General features: G+C 55.5%; 1 protein-coding gene across 1 annotated transcript in view; it reads left to right on the forward strand.

Annotated features, from left to right (window-relative positions):
* DOCK4 (dedicator of cytokinesis 4) overlaps positions 1-19,964 on the forward strand; it is a 314,794-nt gene that overhangs the window by 289,950 nt on the left and 4,880 nt on the right. Inside the window, exons 39-50 of the mRNA XM_037041295.1 lie at positions 1,411-1,552; positions 2,903-3,069; positions 5,159-5,245; positions 10,989-11,165; positions 11,846-11,929; positions 12,603-12,722; positions 13,000-13,121; positions 13,427-13,547; positions 14,394-14,475; positions 14,570-14,679; positions 16,085-16,157; positions 17,749-17,992. Of these exons, the coding sequence (XP_036897190.1) occupies positions 1,411-1,552; positions 2,903-3,069; positions 5,159-5,245; positions 10,989-11,165; positions 11,846-11,929; positions 12,603-12,722; positions 13,000-13,121; positions 13,427-13,547; positions 14,394-14,475; positions 14,570-14,679; positions 16,085-16,157; positions 17,749-17,992 (1,529 nt within the window). The remainder of the gene's footprint in view (positions 1-1,410; positions 1,553-2,902; positions 3,070-5,158; positions 5,246-10,988; positions 11,166-11,845; positions 11,930-12,602; positions 12,723-12,999; positions 13,122-13,426; positions 13,548-14,393; positions 14,476-14,569; positions 14,680-16,084; positions 16,158-17,748; positions 17,993-19,964) is intronic.

Consider the following 19,964-nt stretch of genomic DNA (forward strand, 5'->3'; position numbering starts at 1 on the left):
CGCCCTCTATTGGTCTTTAAAGGCACTGCACCCTTTGGAATCACTGGGCTAGATTGTAGTCTATTATTCGATTCAAAAACACATAACAACATTAAATTTTCCTCTCATTGTTTGATCAATTTCAAGGTAATTTTTAAAGCTCAGATGAATTACTACATTGAACGATCTGAATAGCTTTTTTTTTTTAACCCTCGTGGAGAATGTTCCTCTCCCTTGACAGTGTGTTAATCCGAAGAACCATTTCACCGAGGAGAATGACTAGGGGCAAGGATGGGGGGCAGAGTCACTTCTCAGTGACACCCCATGCTCTTTAGGTCGCACCTAAGTATGCGTTTCCTTTGGGAGTTAAATAAGATGGGGGCAGAGTGCCAGGTCAGTCATAGTGGCACCGTCCTTCACCTGTGACAGCGCCCTCGCTTCCACCCCAGTCACAGAGGTGCTCTTCGGAAACAGCCCATCTTTCCAGATCTCAGTCTACCTCCAGGGCCACCTTCTCCCTTCTTCCCTGGTGCCAGGCAGCCCTGACCCACAGGAGACACACCAGTTGTAGAACAAAACAGAAAACAGCAAAAAGGGGTGCAGCATTTCCAAAGCCCCTGAACACCCTCAACCTTTACAAGCCGAATGGCGCTGGAGCTGCGGCGGACCCAGCCCGCCTTGCTCCCGGAGGGTCTCACGCAGGACCGCTGAGCTCTGCAGCTTCTCCGAGGGGGCGCACTGTGTCTTCAGAGATGGCACTACTTCTTTTCCTCCGCGTTCTGGGAGAAACTCGGTATCGGTTTACAGCACACGTCTTTAGCTTGTGTTCGTGTGAATGAGGGGAGAGGCATGATCGCCTTGCTTTGAGAAGGCAGGACCCTCTCTGCCTCCTCAGGCAGGGGAACCGGGAGGGTGGGTGTGCTGCTGGGGTTCACCGAAAGCCCAGGGTGAGAAGTTCATGGACACTGCCCTGCATTGCTGGTGTTTGGGTGCGTTTCTCAGGCTGTTCGAGGGATGGGGTCATGGGCTCACGTATTGCCAGAGCTGCCGTACCTTTTGGTTTCTCTCTGTGACTGATGCGCTCGGCTCTATAGCCCTGATTGTTTTTCCTCTTCATTGACTTTATCGGGGTGACATTGGTTGATAAAATTATGCAGGTTTCAGGTGTACAGTTCCATAACCTGTGTTGTGTGCTCACCAACCCAAGTCAGGTCTCCCTCCATCACCGCTTGTCCCCCCTTCGCCCTCTGCAAATCACCACACTGCTGTCTGCATCTGTGAGGTTTGGGGGGTTTTTGTTTTTTGGTTTTTTTTTTTACTTAATTTTTCACCTTTCACCCAGCCCCATTGTCCCCTCACCGCTGACAGCTGTCAACCTGTTTCGGTTCCTCCTCCATCCGTTCAGCTTGTCCGTTTCCGACCCGCCCGCAGAACAAGGAGTTCGTGTGCCGTGGACACGACTATGAGCGGCTGGAGGCCTTCCAGCAGCGGATGCTGACCGAGTTCCCGCACGCCATCGCCATGCAGCACGCCAACCAGCCCGACGAGACCATCTTCCAGGCGGAGGCGCAGTGTATCCGCCCCTGGGCACATGCGCATGCGTGGCTGCCGGTCCGTCCCAGCCGGGTCGCTGGGCCTCAGGGTCCTGTCCCTCGCCAGGTCCTCTTTCTCCCTCTGTCCTGTCAGCTCATTTCCACGCACATTCTTCTGAGCACACTCGTTCTGTTTATGATCCTGATGTCAGTTGAAATCTCTTAAAGATCCTGTTTAGTTTTTTTTTTCCTTTTCTTTAAAACTTTTCTGTCTCTAGCTCTGCTTTCAAAGCCCTTTATAGTGATTTCCCTTAGAGAAATTTTCTCTTGTCATACCCCATGGAAACAGCCTCAGTTTGAGGAAGTCACAGCTGCGTGTTTACCAGAATGCATCGTTCGCCCCCTTTCCCCTTGACACTTTTATTTTGGAATGAAAAAGAGGTCCCCCAGTGGCTTTGGGGGCCCTTGGCCACAGCATCCAAACAGGAGCAGCTCGGAGGGAGTCACGTAGGTGGTACAGACAAAGGACATTCCCCAGCTGGGATTTTCTGACTCCCTCGGTCTCTTCCCAAAACGGTGGGTGGGTCTTACAGACCCCAAAGACCCCTGATAACTGTGGGTGCCATTCCAAAGTAGAACCTAAAATGCATCAGAAGCCAGTAATCCTTGATTGGAATGAGAGAAAGCTAACGTAGAGAAACGTAGAGAAAGCTACTTTGCATCTTTCTTGGAATGAGAAAAGCAGGCAGAGATGCAATTATAGTACCTGTAATTTTTAAAATAACAGCTACAAGTAAACCTCGGCTTCTCGGCCCAAGACTCGGGAAAGCAGGCAGCACAAAGGCGGGAAGGCTGCAACTTGGACCCTGGCACAGGCCGATGTCTGTCACCCTCAGGGCTGTCTCAGGTCTTTGGTCCCAGGCGTGAGTACTGATACATTATTAAACAGATAAATGTAAAAAGGGGCGCACATGGACCAAAGACAAGTGCGTCTCCTACAGTGACTGAAGATAAGATACAGGGGTTAGAATTCATACCATCCTGAGTACCTACCATCCAAGCAGTTCCTACCCACTCCCTTCCCACACCCCGCCAAAAAGAAAAAAATCAGTGATAAGTTCATGGGTCATAGGAATTTTAAAATGATATATTTTTAGAATTGCCTACCTAAAACTAACTCAAGACCTGTCATTGGAGAAGTGATTGGTATGAACAGAGTTCTGGGCACTTCCTTGGGAATGTTTTAAATGACTTTGAGCCAGAGCGGGATGAATGCCCGCCGTTGCCCAGCCCCTCCTCTCCGCCACACCCAGCTCAGCCGCAGCCAGACTTGCAGCCAGACTTGCGTGGCATCTGGCACGTCTGGTGTCCTCCTTGACCCTCCCTCCCAGACCTGCAGATCTACGCCGTGACCCCCATCCCGGAGAGCCAGGAGGTGCTGCAGAGAGAGGGCGTCCCGGACAACATCAAAAGCTTCTACAGGGTGAACCACATCTGGAAGTTCCGCTATGACCGCCCCTTTCACAGAGGCGCCAAGGACAAGGAGAATGAGTTCAAGGTAGGTGGGGTGCTGTTTCCCCCTCCGGGCCGGGAGCGCTGGGCTTGGACCCTCCCCGCGTGTGGGCTCAGGTGAAAGGACTGGGAGGGTGTGGGAATCCCGGAGTCTGGTGGTGGTCGAGCTCTGCTGGGCTCCAGAGCGGCAGGGGGCACTTTCTGATGGGGACGAACCCTGGCCCCCCAGCCCAGGAAATCTAACCCGGTGTATCTGAGAGCGAGCCCTGGCGTCTGCTGCTTGTCACAGTTCTTGTGGCCACAGGCCACACCCAGTCTCTGAGCTCAGTCCTCTTACTCATTTGAGGTGAGCCTACCTTGGGAGGCTCAGGACAAGTGTTCCCAGGTGCAGTTGAGGGCAATGAGTGAAGGATGCTGAACAGAGAGGACTTCCGGGCAGAGCACAGTGAGCGGGGGTGGGGGGAACCCTGCCCTGTCCTCTGCTGCTGTTTCTTGTCAGCACGGCGTGTTGTTAGGGTTTCGGAGAGGGCCCAGGTGAGCAGCAAGCTGTGGACCCTTTGCACGGGCTGTTCTCCTCTGTTCTCGGAGGTCTCGGTATGCCTGCAAAGTCAGAGCTCGCTCGGCCAGGGAGGACCGTGACCTCTCAGAGCCCCGCTGGGGGTAAAGGGTCACTGCGGAGATGAATTACTATCTGCTCTGCATGGTCCTGACGGCAGGGACGTGGGGAGGCCAGACAGGTCCCCAGGTCGTCTGTATTCTCTCTTCTGAATGAAGCAAAACCAGTGTATTGCTGTAGGCTCCTGGCTTAGCTGCTTCCCACCCAGCGAGTCTGTGCTTGAGCCGAAACCTAACCCTGTCCCAGTGACTGTTTCCTGCTGAGTCGCCCTGTCACCTCTGCCGAGGTGTCCATGCCCAGCGCTCTGGGCAAGAACCCAGGGATTAGTCACAGCCAAGCAGGGAAGGGGTGGCTGGGATGGACCGTCTCGCAGAGCTGTGATCAAAGACCAGCCCTGGGGGCCAGGGGAGCTGGTGGGTTAAATAGTGAGGCTGGGAGATCTTTGGAGAAGTGGCTCTGGGATGTTGCTGCAAAGAGCTGCGATTCCTTCCTAGTCCTTCGGGACACACGTTTTCCCTTTGGCCCTCCAAAACCATTTAAAGATCGAGAGCTTATGCGATAGTTCCACTGCAGGACCTTCCAGCGAACGGAGTCCTGCTCCACGCGAGTCAGGCTGCTGCCTTGCCTGGAGTCCCATTCAGACAACCGGGGACCCAGCCCCAGAACCCACACCTCCGCTCCACTGCTCTTTCCACCACTGTCATCGTCATCGTCACCTTAAATGTTTGCCGGTGGTGTAGCCGATCCCCTAAATATGTCATCATCATCATCAGTGTGGCTCCTTATCCCTGGGCACGCGGCATCACAACCACCCCCTCCTCAGCTGCAGCAACGCCCCACTTCTCCCTGCAGGTCTCCCCGAGCCTTTTCCCAGGCCAGTCCCCTCTCTGGGCCTGCTGCCCTGCTGCGCCTCCGCCACCCCCACCTGGCAGACTCCCGCCTCCTCCCTCCCAATCCCACTTGCTGTCACCTGCTTTGAGAACCTGCCCACCCCTTTTCTCTCAGCCCTTGGAGCCGCCCTCTCTCTGAGCCCTGAGCCCGTGTATGTACGGGCTGAGCCTTGTCACCACCAGGACACGTCCAGCCCCCTTCACAGGGACACCGCCCTGCTCATTTCAGCACACCTCCGCTGGCTCACAGAAGTCCCTCCCTTTTTTGTTGTTGTTGCTGCTGCCACTGCCGCTGCTGCTGCTGCTGAGTAAATGGCACTGTTTCGGGAATGTCACACAGTTGGTTATCCCCCTGGGAAAGGACCATGTTTAAATGAGAGGAAGGAGGCGTAGGTACATTAGCTTTTACCAAAGGCAGCCGTGTCCCAGGTGTCCTGGGGACACTGAGCCTGGCCCAAGAGAGCGGCCCTGACACACAGACTCGCCCCATGACCACAGCGCAGCCCAGGAACCACTGCACCCCCAGCAGAGCCAGGAGAGGTCGGGGGGTTCCAGTGGCCGGGCCGGGCTCTGCCTAGAGCAGGTGGCGTCGCCTCTCTGGGTCGTCTGACTTGTCTTGTGTCTCGCAGAGCCTCTGGGTGGAGAGAACGTCGCTGTCCCTGGTGCAGAGCCTGCCCGGCATTTCCCGCTGGTTCGAGGTGGACAAGCGCGAAGTGGTAAGGCCCTATTATTCCCAGTGCTCCCTCAGCACAGCTGCCCACTGCAGTCCCACCCTCGGTCACTGGCCTCTGCCCTCGACCCAGGTCCACAGTGCCGCTCAGAGGGAGTTGGCACGTGTGTGTGGTACCGACCACAGGACCACAGCTTGAAGGAGGACATTCCTGTGTCCTCGTCCAGCCAGCCAGCGGGAGTCCTCAGGAGCTCCTGGGCCTGAGTGGGCAGGCCCAGAGTTGGAGAGCTTGGGTTCGTCCCTCGCCATCGCTGCAGCCGTGCGCCCAGCAGTGATGGGTGTGTGCCAGGCCTGCTCGGGGAAGGCTGTGGCCATGCCCCAGCTCTAAGCTGTGTGCGCTCACTCCTCCTGCCCGTGTTTTTACAGGCTTTTGCCAGAGGTCCCACAGTGAGACACCGAGAAAGGACAGACTTGCTCCCAGATTTTTCTGACTCCAAAGCCAGTGGGTTCATCTCGTGCAGCCTCAGTTTCCTTCTGGGGAGTCAGAGGCTCACGGGAAGGCCCAGGACAGTGTCGGGCATGCAGTAGGTCCACACAGTGAGAGGGGAGTCGGAGGTTCGTGGGAAGGCCCAGGACAGTGTTGGGTGCACAGTAGGTCCATGAGGTGAGAGGCTGCAGGGACAGGACGCCGGTGTGTCAGTCACACCGGGTGATCCTAGGGGAACACCACCTGAAGCTCGGGGTGTCGTTACAGAACCTGAAACCTCAGCACCCAGGAACTCTCGGGGTGAAAATCATGCCCCCCAGCTCTGGTCCCCAGTGGTAGGGATAGGGAGAGCAGTTGCTGACGGTGGTCACATCTGGGTGAGAGCCCACCCCGCTGCCCTGGCTGCCCCTCGGACCCCCTGGATGTCAGATGCAGCCCCGCCATCTGCAGCAGCCCTTCTGTCCCCAGCATATCACAAAGGCCGCAGCCAGCCCTGTGGGCCCCCCACCCCCTCGTGGTAGGAAGCGTGCCAGCCGTGACGACATTGCCGACCCTCTTGCTTACTTGGCGAGCAGGCCCACTCGGCCAGTAGATCAGTGGGGTGGCCTCTGCCCAAGACCACCCCAGTGGGGTGGTCTTCTGAGCACGCCATGTCCTGCCAGAAACCTAAGTGTCAACTGCGTCCCCCTCCCAGTCTCCCCCAGCGTATCATGTTCAGTCAGGCTCAGGATTTAATGCCGTTTTCATTTTGCAGTGGCACAAATGCGTGTGGCGCCCTGAACAAATCCAGCGCCGTGTATTCTTGTCGGGTCTGAGGCCAGGGTCCGCATGCCACTGCTGGCACCATGGTGCAGGTGCCCTGGGCTCCCCGAGGGAGGCCAGTGGGTGCTGGCCATAGAGCTCAGCAGCCTCCATCTTCATCCTTCTGTGAGGCCCAGGCTGGCGCACAGGCCTGCTGCCCGCCCTCCCGTCTGGGTGCCAGCGCGTCTGAGCCTGTCTGCCGCTCCTTGGGAATCGATTTCGTTTTCTGTCTTTAAAACCAAAGTCACTGTTTTTCTGATTAGAAAGTAACCCTACCTTTAAATTTTGTATGAGATGGAAAAAACCTATAAAATAGAATTTATACATGATTTTTTAAAGCTCCACCTGACGATCATGAGCATTCGCTTACATGTCCATCAGGACAACATGAGGCTCCACTTTGAAAATAGTTCCTGCTGTTCACCAGGCCCACTGCTGGCGCCATCTAGTGCCTGGATTCTGCAGGTGCCTGCCCTCCCTCTGTACAGAGAAACCTGCGTTAGGTCAGACAAGAAAGTAGGAAGACAGTAACTCGTTTTATCCACTCTGCACTTCCACAGCTATCCCAAAGGCGCGCTTTACTTCTTCTGCACCCTTGCCCTTTCTCTGTTGTGCTCCCAAGGTGTCCAGCCTTCTGGCGTTTCTGGGCCACACTGGAATGAGTTGTCTTGGGCCACACACAAGATACATTATGACACATCATCACAAAAATCTCATCATGTTTCAGNAAAGTAGGAAGACAGTAACTCGTTTTATCCACTCTGCACTTCCACAGCTATCCCAAAGGCGCGCTTTACTTCTTCTGCACCCTTGCCCTTTCTCTGTTGTGCTCCCAAGGTGTCCAGCCTTCTGGCGTCTCTGGGCCACACTGGAATGAGTTGTCTTGGGCCACACACAAGATACATTATGACACATCATCACAAAAATCTCATCATGTTTCAGGGAATTTACAGTTTTGTGTTGGGCTGCATGCAGCCTGCAGGCCTGTTAAGTCTCAGGCACCACGTGATGTGGTCCGTAAATATTTCAGTGTGTCTATTAACACAAAAACACAACCACAGTAGCATCCAGTGTCCCATCAAAATAATTAACAGTCGTCCCTTGATCCACAGTGTCCAGTCACTGCTCATTCACACTTCACCAAGGGTCTGTTCACCTTAGGGGTTTCGTTTGTTGGGATTTTGTTGTTTGTTGTTTGCATCCAGACCCGAGTAAGAGCCCTCTGTTGGCATTGGCCGAGGGGTCTCCTAAGTCTCTCTCAATCCACAGCCCCGCCCCCATCGCTCTTTTCCTTGGAGTGTTTTGTTGTTGAAGAAACGAGGTGGTTTGCCCTGGAATGTTGCCTCCACTCTGGAAGTTGCACATGGAAGACCGGTGGGGCGATTTTAACACATGCCTTTGTCCCTGTAGTTTCTATAAACCGGCAGTTAGTTATAAAGGGGTGATGAGATGTGTACTTTTATGTATTTATTTATTTTTTGCGAGACGGCTTCATAGGCTGTGTTATTTGTGTCTGGTTCTTTTGGGGGGTGTGGGCAGGCACTGGGATGCATCTGTTGGGGACGGCACGGCGGGGACACTCTGTCACTCTTCTGTGTCCTCCTGGGGATACTTCTGTACAGCGTGCTGTCCCCCAGAACCATCAGCCTCCTGGGGCGTGGGAGAGGAGGGACACCTCTGCTCCTTCCCTGTACTGACCAGTTTTTTCAGAACAGTGGCCAGGAGCGGGTTGGTTGGGCTGGTTTTGTCTGTGGTGCTGAGTCTCTCGTGGATCTGAGCGTGACTGCCTCGCATCTATCCTTCACAGCTACTGCTCGTCCTCGTTCTCAAGTGGCCCCACATTGCCCATCGGCAGCCGCTTGGCAGCAGCTCCTGTGTCTCCTCCGCAGTCTGTCTCTGCGCTGACAGAGAGGGCGGGCGGGGTGTCAGCTCAGACCGAGGTCAGCAGCAGGCTTTACTCGTGACTTGTCACCTAACCACGTCCAAACTTGTACAGAGTTTTAATGGGTTGATTAGTGTTTGAGCCAAACAGAGGCTGTGCCTGGAAGCCAGATCACAAGACTAGGAACACTTACCAAAGCAATGCAGTTGGTTTTACGCATTTGGAATGAAGGAGGGAACTAAGGAAGGAGACTGGGAGGCTGGAGGAGGCAAGGGGGGATCAGACAGCAGAGTTGACCACCCTTTGCTTTCCTGAGGGTGGTCAGAGCTCATTTCAAAGGGGCGCTAACCTACATGCGCAGAAAGGATGGACAGGGCTGGCTTCCGGCAAAGGTGAGCCTTTTAGTAAAGATGTTACAGGCCTGGGCGTGACGGCCCCCCACGCCCTGCACAGTTAGGACTCTGTGATCAGACCCCCCACCCAACCCCGGTGAGGTCACCTTGGGTTATGTTTCTGACAGCGCCCTGTCTGCTCAGGCTCAGGTCTCGGCTGAAGCAGGCAAACATCTGAGACCTCGGCCCGTCCTCCTGTTCCTTCGGTCCCACATCAGCACTAGTAATTCAGGATAACATACGGGAGTCCCGAAGTGGACCTCACAGGGTCCCTCATGCAGGGAGTGCGTGTAAGTCACGAAACATCCCGTGGTGTACTTTGGAGGGCTGGGAAGCTTCTCTGGGACGCTCTCCAGGGATGTCTGCCTCCTCCTGGGTTCTGGGCTCATTGACCACAGCAGCCCTTCAGCCGGGGGCTTCCCGGGAGGGCAACCCACAGAGAGTATCTTTTCCCAGTAGCAGCTAGTCTCCGCCTGCTTGCCCGAAGCTCTGCTGACAAGGAGAGCAGGTCTTCCCGCCGTTCCCCTAGGGCGCTGCTGCAGGAAAGGGTGGGTCAGAGGCCAGCTGCTTGGCTTCACTTCTTCCCAGCTGCCCCCCGCTCCCTGGAAGGATGGGTAGTCCCAACTCACCCGCATGCCTCAGCCCCTTGAGCATCCCCGGCTCTGGGGACTCCCAGTTCTTTTAGGGGTGAGCGGTACTTAAAGATCGCAGCCCAGAGGGCTGGGGGGAATAGTGCTGGATGAACACTCTACACATCACTCTTTGCACGCTTCTTTGACTGTTTCCTCAGAATAACTTTCCTGGAAGCAAATCGACCTATCAGAGGGTCCACAGTGCAACCTGTGGTTCCCAGGCCAGCTGGGGCATGCATCCGTTGGAAGGGATAGCTGTTCTCGGGGACACCCGTGTCCCCAGCATCTTCTCTAGCACGGGGTGTCATATGTCATTTCAGTCTTCCCAGAGAACAGACTAATGGGATCCTGCCAGACCTGGTTGGGGGCCTTTGTTGCCCATGGCAACCATCTCTGCCCATGGGGAAGAGATGTTTTCTTGTGTCTGTTCTTTCCATCTCATGTGGTGGGGGGGGCACTGGTCGTGGTTTTCTTCGATGTGGAGAAACTGATAATTTGTCTGGAATACAGGTTGGAAACATTTCGCAAGTCGTCATTTATCTTTTTCCCCGTGGCTGTTTTATTTACCTCGATTTTTTTTCATATTGGTGGCATTGGAATGTGTAAAAGTGAGCATGAGGTTTTTATTTTTATTTTTTTCAAGAACACACAATATAAAATTTACCCTGCTGACCATTTTCAGGTGTAGGGCACATTGGGGTGACTACCTGCACTCTGCAACACACGCAAAGTGTTTGTCTTGCAAAACAGAAACTCTGGACCCGTGGAACGATTCCTGTTTCCCCCGTGCTCGCCTCTGGCAAATTATCTCCAGCTCTCTGGCGTTTCTTTCCTTCTCTCTGTAGCGTCTTTTGATGGAGGTGCAGTCCTAATTTTGACACAGTCCAGCTATTCTAGTGGTTTTCCGTTGGTTTAAAATTATGTCCGTGACCTTGGAAAACTCTTGTTTGTCTCCCTAACGGGAGCTCGCATCACTTTGCTGCAAGGAACAGCTTGGCCGACCTGGTCTGGGAGGAGCACTTCAATGACAGGCGCCCACGCATTTTTCACAATGGGGTGCTCCGCAGAGCCTTGCATTTGTGCTCATCGTGATTCCGGTTGGCTGTCCTCCAGCCCACAGCCCTGCAGAGTTGGCAGTCATCCTGTGCTGCCTTGTGGCGATGGCACACAGGCACCTGTGGTCAGTACATGTCCCCGTCCCGTCTGTCCAGTGGGGCTGCAGGCGCCTTGGCACCGGAGCACCTATAAAGGCATCTTTGCGTCCCCCGTGTACGTTGCGTTCAGTTAGCATCTAGAAAGGTGAAGGACAGACGGACATGTTTCAGCAGTCACGAAGGATACACTGATTGTCATGGGGCCAATAGATAATTAAGGGTCCCTGCGACCCAAACCGCAATACAGCCAATGGCTGTCACCACCATCCCTTTGCAGACCCCATGAAGGAGCATCCTTGTCTGTGCTGCTGGACAGCCCCTAGTAGAGAGACCGATGGGCAGGGGGCAGGCAGGGGGCACAGGTAACGCGGAACCAGGTGATCTACTCTGTTTCCTGAGTGTTGTGATAACCAGCCTCCGTGCGCCTCCCCTGCTTCCCAGGTGGAGATGAGTCCTCTGGAGAACGCCATCGAGGTGCTGGAGAACAAGAACCAGCAGCTGAAGACGCTGATCACTCAGTGCCAGGCCAGGCAGATGCAGAACGTCAACCCCCTGACCATGTGCCTGAACGGGGTGATCGACGCCGCCGTGAACGGCGGGGTTGCCCGGTACCAGGAGGTGAGGGCTCCGTGTTGTGGCAGGTGTGGCTTCTCGGGGCTTCAGAAATCTGTTCTTTGTCACATGCACACATGGGAGCACACTCACACGGGGCCACCACGGGCCCAGGCGTGGACCTTCGTGAAGTGGTGCAGTCATCCTTTGTGGTGCAAACCCACTCCGCTCCAGGTCTCTCGCCCTTGTGAGGGTGAGGGAGTGTGTGTGCACGCACCTGCAGGAACACAAGCAGTGAGGTGCTGTTTGGTGAGCGTGCACCTAAAGTCGTTTCCCTGAACACAGGGTTCATGGGCACAGAAAAGTCTGGCCTTGGCCAGGACATGCTTGAAGCAGGCTGCTTGTTGGCCCTCCCAGATCTGAACAGAAAGGCACAACAGCTCGGACGCCAAAGCCCCACTTGGCCCTACTGAACCGAAAGGCGTGGCGGGGTATCTGAGATCGGGGTCCTGTGCAGCGTGTGCACCTGGATTTGCCGCTCGTTCCACCAAAAACTCACACAGTCTCCGATCTTCCTTGTATTCCCCCTCCAACCAGCTGCCCACACTAGGAGTCTGTCTGTGTGCCACTCAAACCTGGCTTTCGACCGTGTCATTTCTTTCAAGATGCTGGGTGTATGAAAACCACAGTGGCCTCCACAGCCTCTGTGACTCCTGAAGTAAGCCGATCACTCCCTCCCCCTCTAGGCCTTCTTCGTCAAAGACTATATCTTGAGTCACCCTGAAGATGGGGAGAAAATCGCGCGGTTGCGGGAGCTGATGCTCGACCAGGTAAGGGTCTTCCTTATTAAATGTTACAGTAAGGGAGTGAACGGTCGATAGACTTTGCTGGAAAACAGTACCACGTATTGCAGACTAAGCCTGTAGATTGGACAGAACTAGACACGGCCTCATCGTTTTCAACTCTGGAAGGTCAGTTTATTCAAGTCACCTGACAGCTTGTGGCCCGGATATGGTTGCTCAGAGCGGGGAGACCTGATGTTCAGGAGGCAGGGCTAAATAGGCAATGCAGACTTTGTATACCCACGTGAATGGGACCGGGTGACCAAAGCCTCTCTCCGCCCCAATAGAACCAGAATAACAAGCCAGCGACAGAAAGCATCACGCCCTCTCAGATTAGAGATTGGTGAGGCCGTGTCTGGGTTGGTCCATAGCTGATATGCTGTGTGGGCCTAGTCCACAGATCTTAGTTCTGGGCACAGGAAATGGCCGCAGCCAAGGGTCGGGGGCTGGAAAGGTCAGTTTACAGCTTCTGGAACAGAGAAGGGAGTGACCAGAAACTGACCTGCAAGAGCAGGGAGAACATGGTAAGTTCGCCCCGTGACCCTCGGGGCCAGGAAGATACTAGAAGTGAGCCGTGTAGGTCATCTAGTTTTTAGGATTATGGAGGGACTTCCGTGGAGATGCTCGCTGATGTGGCTTTTTCCCGTGTGTCCTCCTCAAGGCCCAGATTCTGGAGTTCGGTTTGGCTGTGCACGAGAAGTTTGTGCCTCAAGACATGAGGCCGCTGCACAAGAAGCTGGTCGACCAGTTCTTCGTGATGAAGTCAAGCCTAGGGATTCAGGTGCGTGTCCCTGACGTGTGCCACGGTGACATCTTTCGGTTCTTCTGCCAAACGGCACCTTCTCACCATTTCATCTGAAAGTTCTGATGGCATAGTCTTCTTTTCGCTGTGCTCAGCTTCTGTGAAAACGAGAGTGTAAGGGAGAGAGAGCTTAACAGCGCTGAGATTTAATCTGCATGGCCCTTTGTAAAGATTTCCTGGAGCTTAGAACATGTCTCGAGCCTGTGGGCACGCCTGCCCACCGCCCTGCCACGTGTTTTCCCTGCCGCCTCTGCAGGAGCTGTCTGCCTGCCTCCAAGCCAGCCCAGTGCACTTCCCCAACGGGAGCCCCCGCGTCTGCCGGAACTCGGCGCCTGCTGCCATGAGCCCAGAGGGAGCCCGGGTGGTTCCCCGCCGTAGGTAAGGCACACTCTCCATTACCTTACCACGCGGCTTCTCCACGAGGTGATCTGGGATCATCCTCTTGTTCTTTATGGCACAGTTTGTCAAATTGCTAATTTTTAATGAAATAGTTAACCACGAGGCCGCCACCTCCATCTGCCGCTGGCAAAGCACCCGCGGCATGAGAAATAAATAAATGCAAGCGTGCGATGGGAGTGAGGCAAACAGGATGGGTGGGTTTTTCCCTTGCTTTGTACCAAGCCCACATGGGACCAGGGGCCACTCGCAGGCTGCGTTAACAATCCTCTGTCCCCCCAAAACAGCCCGCTGAGCTACCCGGCTGTCAACCGCTACTCCTCCTCCTCGCTGTCCTCCCAGGCCTCTGCCGAAGTCAGCAACCTCACGGGGCAGTCGGAGAGCTCGGACGAGGTCTTCAACATGCAGGTACTGGGGAGCTGTCCTGTCCGGCCACGGCTGCGCCTGCTCTGCCTCCACTCTGAGCCTTTGCTTCCGCTCAGCTGTGCTGAGGGGGCGTCTGACCAGAGGGCCAACCTTTAAGCGCCCCAATTGGTCTCTGAGTCAGAGAAGACGCCCTGAGCAGGTGACAGAGCGGGGACAAGGGCAGGGCTGCTCCGAGGCCCCCAGGACCACACAGCTGCCTCTTAGCATCTCCCAGTGGCTTTTCCTCCTTTATGAATCCATGGTTTCGGGTCCCTTGTAAAGTCTCTGTGTTTAGGGACATGTCAAGCAGTCGCTGTAATAAAGAGTGTATTGGTTTTTTTTGCCAAAGAAAAATAATAGTTTTATGGGATTTTAGAGTCACTGTCTCTTGGACCAAAAAAATTTTAGACACTGCTCATGTGGCATTTATAAGAGTTTAGGAAGATGGCTGAATTTTCCTCACTACTGTCTCTGGAGAGGAGGCCTCGTACCTGTTGCTGAGTGCAGGCTTTGGGCTCATCTTCGGGGACAATGGGAAAGCACGTCTGCCCCCTCGAGGCGCTCACCCCGTAGCCCCCGGCTGGGGCGTTCTGCTCAGCTGGGCCGGGCACCAGCACACAGCATGGAGCCGCCGGAGAAATCCCCGATTCCCGGTTAATTCGGACAGATCTTACCAGTCTGAGTTAGTGAGCTTCTCTGCATTTGTAGATGACCTTTTTCCTTCCTTTTTTCTGTTTTGGCTAATTTGGGAAAAAAAAAACAACCCCAAACCACATGGGTGACGTTGTCCCCAGAGGGTCCGAGCCGCGAGCTCTGGGCAGCCACACTGACAGCGTCCTGTCTTTGCAGCCAAGCCCGTCTTCCTCGAGCCTGAGTTCCACCCACTCGGCTTCGCCCAACGTGACCAGTTCTGCTCCTTCCAGCGCCAGAGGTCGGTGCCAGGGGAGGGGTCGGCTGAGGGTGCCGAAAGCCGAGGCCACGCTGACGGTTCCTCTCCCCCACGCTCCTTCTCCTCCCCCTCGCAGCTTCTCCTCTGCTGTCTGACAAACACAAGCATTCCAGAGAAAACGCCTGCCTGTCCCCAAGGGAGAGGCCGTGCAGCGCCATCTACCCGACCCCTGTGGAACCTTCGCAGGTAAACCCTATGGCACGGACCCTAGGAAGCCAGATGGGAGGACTCCATGTCTCCCCAGAAACAGTGCAGGGTTGACAGCACGGCCCTCGGGGGTCGGGGGGCTGTTGTGGGGGCTTTCTGCCTGAGCCATTTTCTGGGGCAGACATATGGGCGTGGCTGCCGCTCAAACGTCACTGGGGGTGGCAGGTGGGTGAAGAAGGGGGTGCAGGAATCCAATACACGCCCCTCGCATGTGCAGCAGCCCCCATGCAGCGGCCTGGGGCGCCCAGCGGTTTTCCTTCTGGCCTGTGCCTGGGCCAGGCAGCTGCGGTCCCTGCCTTCCCCAGCCCCCAGAGGGCGGGGCCACTTCTGTCTGCCTCTGTCCTTCTTTAATGCTCCGAGGGAGACGGTGGTGTGGGTCTTGGGCTTTCCTGAGCTCCTTGCTCCTCAGGAGGTCTGGGAGGCAGGGACTGGGCCCTCACCTCCCCCTGGACTTGGACTTGGAGTGATCCCTCTAAGTCAGAGTGCGGGCTGGCCTGGGCTTGGCCCTCAGGGCACTTCCAGGGCTCGTTCTGCCTTTGGGAGAGACTTTGTTTTTTTGCACATCTGGGCAGGGGTCTGGGGCTGCTCCAGAAAAGGGTGAGAGCTAGTGGCTGGCACTTGACTGGTCTCCTTTGCTGGGGGTGTGATCTGCCAGAAAGCCTCGGGACACCTGGTCTGCATGGCACTACTCCCTAGCAGATGGTGTTTCCGCATGCTGACCTGTGTGATTTCGTTGTCCCTTGATGTGGCAAGGGGATGTTGTAAGGGACCGTGACAGTCCCGGTCTGCTCTGGGAGAGCGTGCAGCCAGCCCTGGGTGGAACCTGAAGCAAGGTGCATGTTGCTAAAACTTCAGCAATACACGCGCCACCGTGGAGCATCTGCCTTGAAGGACCTGCTCCTGTTTTCTCCTTATATTAGGTAGAACCATGTACAACGGGCACAATTTTTGGCTTAAACGTTGTGGAACTTCGACCATCGGTTTCGCATTTTAACCTAACCCAGGGTTTAGGAAGTGCAGGCCCTGCCCTGGGGATGTTGAGCCCAGGTTTCTGTCTCATTCTCATTTGCATTCAGCCCGCCCCCATCACGACAGCCCAACCCCTTGCCGGTTACTTTCCCCCCTACACTTCATTATGGAAAGTCATTTCCTGTTTCTACTTAAAATCCGAGGCGCACTTTTGAAACATTGTGTTTTCTTTCTCAAAATCTAAGGCTCTTCTTCCATTTTCCCTTACGTATAATTAAATTGTTTCTAGTGGCATCGGATGCCCTAGAAACATTATTCTGAACAAAAGTTTCAGTCCTGTGATGATCTCACTTTCTGGAAGGCTTCGCATGTCCCGGTGTGGAGCCGTGAAAACAGGTTCTTGCGCCTTTTTCAGAGGTTGCTGTTCAATCACGTTGGAGATGGTGCCCTGCCGCGCAGCGACCCGAACCTGTCTGCGCCTGAGAAAGGTAGGGAAGCCGCTCCCCCCAGCCCGGGCAGCGGGGAGGTGTGTCCCGTCCTCGTCTTCTCAGTGTCCGTGTGTCCAAGTGGAAGCTGGGCCTCCTGGTCTTTGACGTTCCTGACACACTTGCCCTTTAAGGGTGAATGAAAGGCAGCCCTTTGGGACTCCATCTTTAAAGATGGTGGTCTTGTGGAATCGATTCCACAGCTGAACCTGAGCACCCCTCTGTTCACCGGCTTCTGGCGTCATTCGCCGAGCCCCCTGGGCCACTGTCCCAGGAGAGTTCCTGTCCCCCCACCTCCCGCATCCTCACACAGCTCCCTCCGTCAGCACACCCCCTGTGTGTGGCGACTCGGGCACTGTGTTGGCATGGCAGTCCAGCGCAGAAGGGACTGTGCCCACCTCCAGGTGTGCAGACCAGGGGAAGCACTCACAGGCATTTCCGTGAGCAGCCAGTTCTGGTTAGCTGGTGTAGCTCGCAGACAACTTCCTCTGGGGCCTGGGGGCAGGGGGGTTAGCCAGTCACCCATGGGCCTCTCTCCGGGTCCGGCTTCACGGATCCCTGCGGTCCCACAGCCAGCGAATTGGGAGTCACTCGTGGAATTCCCCGTCAGGTGCACCTAAATCGCCCCCTTTAGGAAACCGACTGTGTTGTAGAGGAGGACCGACCCGTCGATCGACATTCATACTTGCCTTGGCAGATCAACAGCAGAGAGCTTGTAGCCCCTATTATTTTAAAACACAAATTTTGCTTTGATGGTACAGGTCAAACATTGATCTCTGTCTGCAGAATTTAGGAATGTAAAAGGAACCAAAAGAAGTTATTTTTGAGAGCAGTAATTTCATCCCATTAAATGAAGTGAGCGCTGTAATTTAGTGGCAAAATGTTGAAATCCTAGACATGGCCGCCAGATGGCAGTGTCTGTTCAGGGAGCAGGCTGCAAGCCTGGGAACTCTAAGCCTGGCTTTGTAAACCTCGCTGCCTGGAAGCTATTTATATCCTTTTGCCTCAGGCCCCGAATACCTGGCAGGGCTGTGCCATATTTCTGCCTCTTTCTAAAGCGTGCAACAGGCAAATTATGGAAGAGGAATGTCGTGTTCGCATTCTAAATTATTTTTGAGGATGTACCTCAGCAGAACGCATTGATTTCAGGAGCAAGGGGCCTTTCCCCGAGTCAGTTGACAGGACCGTGGGGTACGGCTGTTCCTTCCTGTAAGGCTGCCTGACAGTGGGAATGTCAACTTGTCATCGCCTCCCCCTTTTCAGTGCCACGTGTCCAGAAATTTCCATCGAAAACCAAGTTTTAACATAGTCGAGTGGCAGCGTCTCCCATCTGTTGTCCAGCGTCCCAACACATGGCTGTTCTCAGCAAGTGTCTACACACACTCTGCATGCAGAGACCCATCTTTCTGCTCGAGAGCGAGCAACCGACGTGGTGTCACCTAATTAAATGTCAGCGGTCACCGGGAAGCAGACAGTCCATGAAGGGCCAACATTCAGGAGCCCTCCTGTTGGGTCACTCCTCTGTCCTGGATGACTCAGGCTTTCTCATGGCCCTGGTCATGCGTGTCTCAGCCTTGCTCTCCCTCCCTTCCAGCTGTGAACCCCACGCCTAGCAGCTGGAGCCTGGACAGTGGGAAGGAGGCTCGGAGTGCGGCGGAGAGCAGCAAACTGCTCTCCCCGCCGGTCCCCCCAAGGCCCGTGCAGACCGGTGGGTATCTGGCGCACTGGAACCATCACTTGGGTAAAATAATGTGTACTTACTGCTCCAACTTGGGGGCCCCTCGGAGCGAGGTAGGCTTTTGTTGTCCGAGGTGGACACTGTCCCCGCTGCCTAACTAGTCGACAGCGTCCGCACTCTTTGCCCAACTCCCGCTAACACCAGTCGAACGGGGCTCCGTGCCTCTTCGACCCCACAGACAGGGTCTGTCGGGTGTCTTGCTGGGCACTGTCCCCCAGACTCGGGCAGGCACTCTGGCCTTGCTGACCCCCGCCCAGGTGGTCCCCCTCAAACCACCTCCTCCTCCTCGACCTGCTGCTGCTTTCCATCCAACTGAGAGCTGAGGCCATGGCGGCGGGGTGCCCCCAGATAGGAGCCCCATGCCACGATTCCGGCAGGCTTGTGGGGAACCCCTGCCCGCCCACCCACGGTCGACGGTCGCTGAGAGAGGGCTGCGTTCAAGTCATTTCTCAAAGGGTTGTCTTTGATTTTGAGAACCACTAAAAATTATTCCTAAGAAATTTCCTCTGTGAGTTTATAGCAGTAACAGGGCCCCTGTCCTCCTGACCGAGCCACCCGCGTGGTGACCTGCAGATGGTGTGGTCAGTGGCTAACAGGGACGGAGCCCACTCTACATGCCCTGGGAATGGGGACGGTCTTTTCGGCACTTACCCGTGTCAAGAGTAGTTTCAAAGCTTTGAAAACACCACTGGCTGAGCGGCAGGAGAAAGTAGGGTACAGCTTCCTTCGTGGATTCTACTGGGTGACCATGTTTCATTTGCTGCCTTTGAGCATCTTCTCCATCTTCTTTTCTCTTAAGAAGAGAAAAGTGACTTTCTTTTTAAAATAAACGACGTGCCACCCAGTTTGTTTTACAATGGCCCAAACTATGAGGCACCAGTGGGTGTGAAAGGCCCCTGAGGTCTTGCAGCAGAACCAGAGACCCCAGAGCACACAGGTGACCCCACCGCCGCCAGGCTGCTCAGCCGGGCTGCCTGCCCTTCTGCACTGATTGCTGTCCCCGTCTGTCCCCTGTCCTCATCTGTGGTCACTGTCTGTTTTTGGTTCGGCCTTTCTGTGGTTTCCTTGTGAGTGACAACCCTCCCAGTGACAGTGGGAGATTGGTGATTGGTAGCCCGGGACAAACCCTGAGGGCCTGAAACCCATGTGGGTGGGGTTAGGAAGCGTGGCCACGCCCACCGTGAGGACGCCCTGGCGCAGGCGGTTAGCATGTGGGGTTGTGCTCCCCAGAGCTGGCCTGGCCCCAGCAGGCGCTCCCAGAGCAGGTCCCTGGCACGCAAACGCTGCGCCCTGGGTGTGGGGCTTGACCACCTGGTGGGAGAAACCGAGGAACTGCACTTGTCTGCCATCATGATGAACCCTAGGTCCCTTCTCCCCCGCCCCTGGGACACAGGGGTGCCCCAAGTACTGGCTTTAGGGGCTGCATGGAAAACTTCTCACCTCCCACCTTTCGGGGGGACGTGGCCAAGGGTTTTCTGCCGGGTGGGGCTGTGTCGGGGACATGCAGAAGGAGGCGGGAGCAAATGTGTGCCCCTGGGCCTAGTTCACACGCCCGGGGACCCGAGGTCAGCAGCTACTGCCAGGACAGCTCCCGGGCACCCCGCCCCTCACAGCACCTTTTGGGAGATGAAGCAGCGAAGAAGCGGATGTAGAAGGGCGTGGTCCCGTACGGGGCCCTGTCACTTAGGCACATGCGGGTGACACGTCATTCGCTGCCCCAGCCCTGGTGCTGCCATCCCTGGGGCGGGTGACCCTCTCCTCCCCACCAGCGCCCTCACCCAGGTTCCCTGGGCNGGGGGGGGGGGGGGGGGGGGGGGTGAGACGTACCAGGGGAGAAAATAGGGGCCCAGTGTTCTCTCCTAGGACGTTTCCGGTCTGGCCTTTTGGTTTCAGGGACATTAAAAAAAATAAAAAGCACAGAACCTTAACTGGTCTTTATCGGTCACAATGTGCCAGCTGTCACCCTGTGCCTCATGCCTTCACCCTCCGCCCCACCGGTGTGGACAAAGCCGAACGCCGAACCCAGCTTTCCCTTGGCTGTTAGAGGAGCCCTCCTGGGCTGGAAAACAAGG

Source organism: Sturnira hondurensis, unplaced genomic scaffold (genome assembly GCF_014824575.4).
Source record: "Sturnira hondurensis isolate 20B ecotype Veracruz unplaced genomic scaffold, ASM1482457v3 Scaffold0002840, whole genome shotgun sequence".
Taxonomy (NCBI): domain Eukaryota; kingdom Metazoa; phylum Chordata; class Mammalia; order Chiroptera; family Phyllostomidae; genus Sturnira; species Sturnira hondurensis.